General features: G+C 36.3%; 1 protein-coding gene across 1 annotated transcript; it reads left to right on the forward strand.

Moving 5' to 3' along the window:
* Positions 1-1,064: 1,064 nt before the first annotated feature.
* Positions 1,065-11,139, forward strand: LOC128552992 (uncharacterized; the record flags this gene model as incomplete). The annotated part of the gene is given in 3 exon segments (XM_053534091.1): positions 1,065-1,723; positions 9,155-9,273; positions 10,698-11,139. Coding segments are annotated over 2 exon segments (556 nt in total), but the record flags the coding sequence as incomplete, so codon positions are not given.
* Positions 11,140-11,487: the final 348 nt, after the last annotated feature.

Below are 11,487 nucleotides of genomic sequence, written 5' to 3' on the forward strand. Positions count from 1 at the left end.
CCAAGATTCTTTTTTTTCCTCAAACGCTTGATTTTCGGAAAATGAATACAGTAGAGCGTCTAGTGATGCCGATGATATTGGAAGGATGAGTAATCTCCCTTCGATGTTTACGTTATTTTTATTTTTATTTCAACATAAACACGTTGCCTCGCTAGTACTAAAGTATCTATATGTAAACCTGCCGACTACTCTTGACCCATACCACTGGCATGTTTGTTCAACATTTTTTTCAGCGTCACCAAGTGACAAGTCAAACTGACACTAACAAATAGGCAGTGGCTACGATTACGGTACCGTAATCCTAGCCTCTGGTTCTTCTAGGATTACGGAAGTTCCGTATTCCTAGACAACCCTATGAGGATAGGCTAGGATTACGGAAGTATTTAAAGAGGCATAAAGTATATGTTAGGACACGCATAAATGATGTTGTAAACTTACTTATTTCACTTAATTTTCCATGCCTGCCTTATTATTTCGTGTTTTCTATCCGCCGTTTTGGGTAAGTATAATCTTAATGGCGGCGCGCGGAAATCATATAATATAGAAATATGAGTGTCAAAGTTAGATTTAAAAAAAAATTCTATACTTTGAATTTTATGATTTATAACCATATTGTATGTTATTAACCATTTGTGTTGACTTGATGAAAAAAAAAAATCAGGTATATACGAAACATAGATAATTCTATAATATTTCCACGCACCGCCATTAAGATTATACTAACCCAAAACGGCCGATCGATAGCACGAAATATTTAGTGAAATTAAGTGAAATGAGTAAATTTACAATGTCATTTATGCATATCCTAACATAAAATTGATGTCTCTTAAAAATACTTCCGTAATCCTAGCCTCTCCTCATAGGGTTGTCTAGGAATACGGTACTCCCGTAATCCTAGAACCGGAGGCTAGGATTACGGTACCGTAATCGTAGCCACTGCCTAACAAATAAGTGTGAGTGTTTCATGAATATGATTTCAAGCATCTTTTTTTACAGGCTGGGCACATCTCCCAATTGGGGTAAATTACCTCGTTTGGGGTAATATACCCCGATCGGGGTAAAACAAGAACAATAGAAAAGTACAAAATTTTTGATAACTTTTTTATTAAGGAAGTGCTAATGCTCATATTCTTAGGTCAACTTCGTATGACATAAACAGTTGATAATATGATAATATTTTAACAGATTTTTGTTGTGAAAATTTCAGATTTTCACCATTTTTTAATATATGCAAAATTGATAAAATGGTACATAGGCATATTTGTAATGATGATATAAAGCTTAAGTAAAAATATTTATGTTAGCACTTTAAAGAAAAAAGAAATATCATTTTTTTTGTGCTTTTCTATTGTTCAAATTGTACCCCGATTGGGGTATATTACCCCGATCGGGGTATATTACCCCGAACAAGGTAATTTACCCTGATTGGGAGATGTGCCCAGCCTGTTTTAACCAACTGACATTTCAGATCCATTAGTGCCAATCAGTGTTGGGTCTTAACTACAGGATCTGGAGTGCTCGGCGATACTGGAACTTCAACTTGGCTATTAACATGTTGTCAATGATCGACATTACGGAGTTTATGTAGGGTGAGACCTCAGCATCAGCAGTCGGAGTATAATCCGAAACTGGGATCGGGATGTTCAGGCATTTTCCATTTACACTAAAACAACCAGACAACATGTTTTCTGACGCCGTTCTGTTGATGCTGATACCTTGACCCGTAATAATTTTAGCATTTACAAAATACACACATTTTACTTGTCACAGGGCTTCCATTAGGATTCAGTTTCATGGAGTCAGGACTGCCTAACATTCAGATTTTGGAGTCCCTCTTAAATTTTCTTGGAGTCCTACGTAGTATCACTTTGTACAATGACCTTCAATATCATCATCATCATCGTCATTACTATCATCATCATATCTAATTGGTTCAAAACAGTGTGAAAAGTAATAGAATAAAAGGACCACTGGAATGATTAGAAAACATTTTATTTAACAAAAAATATTTTATGGTTTTATTATACGTATAGCAGCAGTCAGCATTTTATTAGAATCAACAGACTTACTGTTGTTCAATCTGACTAAAGTACTTGATCTTCTAAACGAAGATCTGAGAACGACCCATTCACATCCGTCTTCTGTATATTTTGGATTTCCAATATTGCTATTTTCATTTTCGCAAATCTATTTTTGTTTGAACCAATCAGACAACTTGTTTGTATGTCAAAGAGTAAGAAAAATTTGCAGTTAATCCAGGGCTGGAACCCGGGACCTCTCGCTTACAGAGCAAGTGCCCTACCGACTGAGCTAACTGGCTATCTGACGTCTTTCGACATAAAAATTGTTGATATCAAAAACCAAGGCTTTTTAAAGCTTGCAGAGTGTTGTAAGTTAGCTTTTGATTGGCTAGCGGAAGGGTTGTCAGAACGAGGCCATCAATAGCTTGTTTTCAGATCCTATGCGTAGCGTAATAGGAAATGTACTTTAGTCAGATTGTACTGTTGTTCAGCTACATAATGAAAATCAACTTTAAAAAATCTAAAGTACATTTCACTTGGAGTAGAATTATGTCAAATTACGTCATTCACCTGGCAACACCCAACCAGTTAACTTTCATCCCACATCAAAGAAAATCAATAAAGGAAAATTGTGCCGACACCTCCCTTTGAAGCCACGTGCTGGTGTCATCCAAATGTGTCAAAGATATCAGTTCTTAATAGGAGATAAATTGAATGTTTTGTTTTGTTTTGTTTTTTTCACTAAAAATACTGTAAAAATAGGATTTATCATTCACGAAAATCCAAAGAAAGTAGCAAATTTATTACCGATCGGAAAAAAATGTTTTAATTTAAACTGGATGTGAAATGTCATTTGCAATAGAATATAGTTACTTGCTGAGGTTTTTTGTGCTGAAACTATCGATATATTTTCCACAATTAGTTACTTTGTCTTCCGACTTCGGAGCTTGGTTCACCAACTTAATCCGAGCCAAATGCATGTAATGTTTTATTGTCGGCAATTAGCGCCTTCTAAACATGTCAACTGATCTGGATAACGGTTTACATTTACAGACAGTCGCTATCAAACACGATGCTTTCACACTAGTCTTACACTTCAAACACTGCCGCAGTTTTTACGAAGCTGTCAGTCAAGAGTTAAACCGCTTTGATTAATTTAGGGGCGGAGCTAGTGAAGTTACGTCACGGTGTATTGATTTTGTCGTCCTTTGAAAATATCGGAAGTCCTTGGTACGCCTCTGACTTTGTATATTGGCGTACGGATCATATTTTTTGGCGTATTTTATGCCGGGACGCCGCTTAATGGAAGCCCTGCTTGTCATCCACAGACATGCAGTTATAATTAATCTGCATTGAAATAATTGTTCATCTTTAAATCATTTTATAAGAGCGTTACATACGGCGAGTGAAAACTCTGACATGATGACTGGCAATGCAATATTTTCGATGTGAATTAGTCAAACAATAGGGAAAGGATTAAGTGCGGTTATACAGAATGTGAATTCGAGTGGTGGTGTCACGGTATAGAACTTGAATATTAAAACGGGAAGAAAGTGTGTAGGCGGCCGGGAAGCTCATTCGGTAGAGCATCGGAACGGTATTCTGAGGCCCCGGGTTTGAGTCCCGGTCTGGCTGCACATTTTTCTCACCCTGTGACATTTAACTTAAAGTCCTCAATGTCATGTAATTCTGGCCTGTCATCCATTTGATTGAAATATGTTTCAGATATTGTGCTAACCATTGATCCCGTGTCGATTAGGGCCTTCACTTCCGTATTATCAATAAAAATGGTGTTCTCATTTGACTTTCCTATTAGTCTTTCTCTCAGTACTTTTGTATCTTTGATTGGGCCTCTTACTTCTTTGCTTTCACCGAGCCCTCCGATGAAAGCTCCTTCCCGTTTAAACGACTTTGTTCTGTTTCTTTCTTTTCTGTTGATTCCTTGTTCTCTGATGCTCTCTGTTCATATCTTGTAGGACCTCTATTTCGTCCTCTAAATCCTCCTCTATATGGTCTTCGTTGATTGTATCCTCCTCTATGATTTGAGTTCTGACTTTGGCCTTTTAACTTTCTCACGTCACTTTCAATTGTTTTAAGTCTGTCAAGTAACTTGTGTAGAAGTGTGAGTTTCTCGTCTGTTTCTTTTTGTTGACTTACTTTGACATCAAAAGGCTTCTTTCTCTTTTCATCAGTGCTCTTTCTCTCCTCTTCTTCTTCTAATCGAGCTTTCCTTCGTAATCTTTCAAATGTATCTGTCCATTCGTATGAGACTCTTGTTGCTATTTTTAACTTTTCTGATCTAAGACCTCTCCAGAATCTTTCCTTTAGTTTGCTGTCCCTTTTACTTTCATCTATCTCTCCTTTTTCTACAGCTTGTGGAAACAATGTTTCAACTCTTACTCCCCAGACTGAGCATGGTTCATCTTCTTTTTGCATAGCTGAATAGAAGTTTTGAACTACTTTATCTCCTGTTTTAATATCTCCGTATATTTCCGTTAGTTTGTCTATAATCTCTTCGCTTGTTGCTGTTGGTTTTAGAGTCTGCAGTACTTGTCGTGTTTCACCCTGTAATGAGTTTCTGACTGCTTGAACAATTGCGTAGTCTGGGTACATCTTGGTCCGAAGTAAGCAGGTAACTTCTATCTTCCATTGTTCAAAGTATTTTCCATTAAATGGAGGTATTCTTGGTTGACCTAGTTTGAAAAATGGGTATTCCTGTCCTTTAGGTCTATCTTCTCTGTATCTCCTTTGCTTATTAGGTTCATCTTCATTCAGGCCTGTTAATACTTTATCTAAGTTAGGCTTCATGATAACTTCTTCCTCATTCCTGGGTTTTCTATATTCTAGATATACTCCTTCTGCTTTGTCTTTTTGTCTAATTATTTCATTTTCTCTTGTTTCTACTCTCTGTTTAAGTAGTTTCTCTTTCTCCTTTAGAAGTCTAATTTTCATATTTAATGTTTCGTCCTCCATTCTCCAGAAAAAACATTTCTCTTTCCATTCTTTCATTATCATTTCTCCTCTGATTCAGTTCTTGTTCCTGGCATTCTAATAGATTTATCCTTTCTATCAACTCTTGTTCTGTTCTTTTCTTGTTTTCTATTTCCTCTTGTAGCCTTCTATCATTCTCTTTAATTAACTGTTGTTTCTGCTCCTCCTCAAGTTGAAGTTTCCTTGACTTCAAGCTTTGTCTTTCATATTTACTTGGTTGACTTCTTATTTCTTCCCTTTCATGTTTGACTTTATCAACTTCCAAATTTATATCTCTTACTCTCTGTTCACCTTTATACGCCTTTCTTTCAGTATTGCTTCTAAGTGAAGACTTTCCTTCCTTCTCATGGTTTATGTAGTAAGTATATTCCTGATTTCTATCAGCTTTCACTTCTGTCTGCTTACTATCCCTAGTACCTTTCCTATCTTTGCTATCCTCTTCTTTCAGTGTCACTATTTTATGTGTATAACCACTCCTTCCTTCTCTCATACTATTTTGCCTATCAACGCTACTGCCATCTTGTCTTAATTCTCCTAATGTATTATCGAGCCTTTCAATACATTCATCTATGAAAGCAAAATTACTCTCCATAGAATTGCTTTCATTTCTTTGTGACTGAAGACTTGGTGCTTTATAGCATTGCATTTCTTGTATATCTCTAGCTGTTGAATCATGAAGAAATTCATCTATTGTGTCAAGTTCAGATATAATCACTTTCTATGTCACTTTCATTTCCATTTGTTTGGCTTATATCCTTTTCAGGATCAGTTCCGTATTTATTTTCTGGAAATTGATATTGTATCTCTTCATATTCTATTCTTTCTATATCGGTCCATCGCTGCCTCTCCTGCTCCTCTTTCCTTTCTCTTGCCTTATCTCTTAATATCCTTCTCAATTTCAGGTTTACTAAGAGCTTCCGCCATAGTTATGTTTCGCGTTTCAGCTCAAATTCCAAGAATCACAGAGAAATAAATCACTTTACAATTATTGGCACTTAATTTTTCCAAAATAAAGTGTCCAATATACTACACCATACTTTAGAACACCTTATTAAAATATATAACACACTTATCTTATACAGTACACTTCACACAAATATGCAGAACACAGATTAAATATAATTCACAGTATCTGGTACTATATTTCAAATTCTAAAGTGTCCAAAATAGCACACCATACAAATTTAAAATGCCTTATCAAACACTTCTGATAGAATAATACTCTTCACAGAATTATGTCTCCCCCAGGAGACATATTGTTTTTGCCCTGTCCGTACGTCCGTCCGTCCTTCCGTCCGTCCGTCCGTTCGTACGTCACACTTCATTTCCGAGCAATAACTGGAGAACCATTTGACCTAGAACCTTCAAACTTCATAGGGTTGTAGGGCTGCTGGAGTAGACGACCCCTATTGTTTTTGGGGTCACTCCGTCAAAGGTCAAGGTCATATGGGCCTGAACATTGAAAACCATTTCCAATCAATAACTAGAGAATCACTTGCCCAAGAATGTTGAAACTTCATAGGGTGATTGGTCATGAACAGTAGATGACCCCTATTGATTTTGGGGTCACTCTGTCAAAGGTCAAGGTCACAGGGGCCTGAACATGGAAAACCATTTCCGATCAATAACTAGAGAACCACTTGACCCAGAATGTTGAAACTTAATAGGATGATTGTTCATGCAGACTTAATGACCCCTATTGTTTTTGGGGTCACTTCGTTAAAGGTCAAGGTCACAGGGGCCTGAACATTGATAACCATTTCCGGTCAGTAACTTGAGAACCACTTGACCCAGAATGATGAAACTTAATAGGATGATTGGTCATGCAGAGTAGATGACCCCTAACGATTTTAGGGTCACTCTGTTAAAGGTCAAGGCCACAGGGGCCTGAACATGGAAAACCATTTCCAATCAATAACTTGAGAACCTCTCGACCCAGAATGTTGAAACTTCATAGGATGATTGTTCATGCAGACTAAATGACCCCTATTGTTTTTGGGGTCACTCCGTTAAAGGTCAAGGTCACAGGGGCCTGAACATTGATAACCAGTTCCGATCAATAACTTGAGAACCACTTGACCCAGAATGTTGAAACTTCATAGGATGATTGAACATGCAGAGTAGATGATCCCTATTGATTTTGGGGTCAATCTATTAAATGTCAAGGTCACAGTGGCGTGTTCATGTAAAATCATTTTTTGGAAATAACTTGAGAACCACTTGACCTACAATGTTGAAACTTAATAGGATGATTGGACATGCAGAGTAGATGACCCCTATTTATTTTGAGGTCACTTGATCAAAGGTCAAGGTCACAGGGGCCTGAACAGTGACTTGAGAACCACTAGGCCAAGAGAGTTGATGATCCCTATTGCAGCCAACCATCAGTGTCTCTTTGACTTTCGCTCCTGACCCCTATTGACTTCTTGCCTATAGGACTTTGCATTGGGGGAGACATGCGCTTTTTTACAAAAGCATTTTCTAGTTATTACTTGGATCAGACTGTGTTACTTCTTACTAATACTGATTAATACCCCTGACAATAAATACACACCAACAACAAAACATATTCCAATATATATTTATCTACAGGCAACACGACACCACTTGTGTGGCGATTTGACCACTGAAATTGTACCGGATTGTCCTTAGATATATCCAAAATGTCAGTCAAAGTCGGCACAGTAAATTTAGCTCAGAATCATTTAATTCTACGTTTTAGAAATCATTGTTTAGATTGTGATTATCATTTGACGTTAAAATGTAACAGGGAACTTTCATATCAGCTTCAAATCAGTTTAAGAAACAAGTAAATAAATAAATAAATAAATAAGGGGACTTGTAATTGAATTAATAACTAACTTACATTGTAATATAGTTGATATGAACGTCTTATTAAAAATTCTTTATCAGGGCTAATAACGTAAAATACACAGTCGACAAAATGGTCTATGATTAAAATGCACACAATTGCTCTTAAACACCCAGTAAATGAAAATTTGATACTTTGACTTTACGTTTACGTGTCTAAATTTGTTAGGAAATTTTTGGAAATTTGGAAGAATTTAGTGTAATTTAACAAACCATTAAAAAACTGTAAGCACTCACTTTACAGAGTCATAGCCATCTGTAGAGTTACCAGATTACAGAAACTCATGTTTTAAGTAATAGTACATAATATATAATTTCTCCCGATGAATCCCCAGCAGTGTGTATTGTTTGTATTAACTAGTTTCAACATGTGCGTGCATCTAGTTTCAAAGTATGACATGCATGCATATGTCACCCACTGCTTCTGTTTTGTTGAAATTTTGATGCTTCTGCTGATTTGTGATAAAACTGCGGTGCCACACAGTGTGTGTTCAAAGGATTGCATTAATTACGGTAATTACATGTGAAATAGTGACAAATTAGGTGTCTGTGGTGATGTCTCTCATAGGCCTGATTCTGAAAGGAGCTCAGCAAGGAACTACATGTGGTATAATAAATAATTAGCACCAATTATTTTGTTCGCACTCCATCTCTATACTACCTCCATGAGTTCTGTAACCAAGAGGTCTGGTTATCATTAATTCATTATACATGTATTTATCAGTTGCATATTTCTGGCATGTCTGTTATATTTGGTTAGACCCAGTGTGAAATAAAAATGCTGTCAATATATTATATTTGTCTGATACCAGTTATGTTTCAGATTGAAAGTTGAAATTCACTGTACTAGGTATATGCCACAGAATGCTAAAATTCCTAACACCCTTCCTCAGTAAGACCAGAAGTGGGACTTTTGCTAGGTGTTTCAATGAAATAAGCACCAAAAGTCTAATTCCGACTCTAAAGCTTAGATATAAATAAATTAAAGAGAGCTTAATTAATCTTTTCATAAAATATCATATTGTTATGAATAGAGCCAACTGAATTAATATTAGTTGCACAATAATTAGTATACCCAGGATAAAGGAAGTGTCTAGGGATTTTGTTAACATTACATTTAGACCCAGTCTACAGTTGACACAGGCTAGGCGTTTGGATTTATTTACAAATAACACATCAGAATAGATCTTAGTATGGTAACTGTAAGTACAAAGGATGTTTGAGAGTTTGATCTTTACAGAATATCTTGTCAACATTACATTTTATTTCAGTTAAGATGAAGAAGTTCACAAGCTGTATTTCTAAACCAAGGGAGGTAACTGATGAACAGGACAAGAAGAGTAAACTCTGCACCACTTCAGTGGTTCTGAAGTCCAAAGGGCTGGTGCGGGTTAGCTTATTGTGTTTTAACTTTAAGCGAAATTAGAATATATTTTGTCATTGGTAACTTAGATTTAAGGATGTAGGTCTAAGGTTTGTTATTTTATGATGGTATGTTTAGGACATGCATGATTAAATTATCTTGAGCGCACAACATCTTATCTCGAGCGATCTACATGTTATCTTGTGTGCACGACATCTTATCTCGAGGGCATGACAATTCTTATCCCGGGCACACAACATCTTGTGTGAACAACATATTATCTCGATTGCACAACATCTTATCTTGTGCGCATGACATCTTATCTCGATTGTTCAACATCTTTTCTTGTGCGCACAACATCTTTCCCGAGCGCACAGTGCACGAGATAAGATGTTGAGCGCTTGAGATAAGATGTAGTATGCACAAGATAAGATGTTGTGCTCTCGAGATAAGATGTCGAGCGCTCGAGATAAGATGTTGTGTGCACAAAATAAGATGTTGAACGCTTGAGATAAGATATTGTGCGCACATGATAAGAGTTGTGCACTCGAAGTAAAATGTCAAGCGCACAAGTTAATTTAATCTTAAAATAATAAATGCATGTCCTAAACATACCACCATACTTTTTTCTACCGTTAAGAATTTTTTCATACTCTGAGCTTGAGTTTTTTTCTTCATCGACTAAGCGTTTCTGAATAGGTTGTAAAATAGGTTGAGCCGTTGCAGTCACCAGTGTGTCAGCATTGGTACATGTATCCCAATTTAGTTAAGTTTTGTATGTTGACTGGTATCTCGGTATCTGCTTATTTAATGGAAATGATTTGAGACCTCACACACTTGTTCACTGTAATGATATGACTTGCATTGAGCATGTTTTAACTCTATTTTGCATTTATCAACTTGGTATCTCATTAACACATACTCAGTTACTGTCATTGGTGGTATGACATGCAATGCAAGGGTCCCATAACTCTGTTTAGCTTCTTCACAAAGTTAAGCCCCTTTTTTCAACTTTGCATTTTTTATGTCATCTGTTATTGCATTAGGGAAACTGCTACAACTGAGAATTTTCTTCTGTACTTTTTTTATTTCTAGGTTTTCATTATTTAGTGAAAAAAGGCTTTTGAGTTGTCAGGCATTGCTGTCCTAGGACATCCCTTGTTTAAAATTTTGCATGCAAGTGTCAAGGTGTATGTCAGTAATAGCTGCTCATATAAAATTGAAACTTCACACAAGGCTTCCTGTTCATCAAACTGACTTAAATCATCGAGTTTGACAACAATTGGTTGCATTTAGTGTAAATAATGTACTTATTTCAATCCAAAGAATGACATAAGTTCTGCATGCAAGTAACTATGAAGCTGTATATCTCTATCACAAGTACATAGAATTGAAAGTTAACACAAAGTTGAAAGTATTTATACTACATGTATATTGTTTATAATTTCAAGGGAGTTAAACCTAAGAATACGAAGAGCCCAATAAATGAACTGCTAGCAAAAAGAAAACTGACAAGCCTCAGAAATAAAGTGTCAACAGAGAGAAAACCAACAAGCCTAACAAATGAACTACCAGCAGAGAGAAAACCGACCAGCCAGCCAAATAAACTATCAACAGAGAGAAAACCAACAAATCAAACAAATGAACTATCAGCAATTATGACAAAAACAAAGAGCCTTACAAATGAACTGTCAGCAGAGAGAACACTGACAAGCCTAACAAATGAACTATCAGCAGGGCAGAAACTGACATTTGTTTGTATATCAGACACTCATTGTAAACTGAACAAAGATGATATTGGACGTATACCACTTGGTGATGTTTTGTTACACACAGGAGATTTTACTATGGATGGAACTGAAAGAGAACTCATTGAATTTAATAACTTTCTAGGTAAACTATCTATAAAGCTTTGAACATTTATTATCATGAAGTCAGCAAATTCTTTTATGACATGAAGTCAATTTTAAAGCAATAAATAGTTAGTCTAATTTGTTAAAGTGCTTAAATCATCCCAGTTAAACGTATTATATGCCTGAAGGGACGTTTTATGTTATACCCCCTATATCTGTCCGTCTGTCTGTCCGTTAGCAATTTCATGTCCACTCTGTAACTCTTGAACCCCTTGAGAAGGTCAAGGTCACACTAAGGGGTCAATAGTCATATGAGCGTCTGTTCTGTAACTCTTGACCCCCTTGAAGGATTTCAAAGAAACTTGACACAAATGTTCACCACATCGAG

Source organism: Mercenaria mercenaria, unplaced genomic scaffold (assembly GCF_021730395.1).
Source record: "Mercenaria mercenaria strain notata unplaced genomic scaffold, MADL_Memer_1 contig_3362, whole genome shotgun sequence".
NCBI classification, from domain to species: domain Eukaryota; kingdom Metazoa; phylum Mollusca; class Bivalvia; order Venerida; family Veneridae; genus Mercenaria; species Mercenaria mercenaria.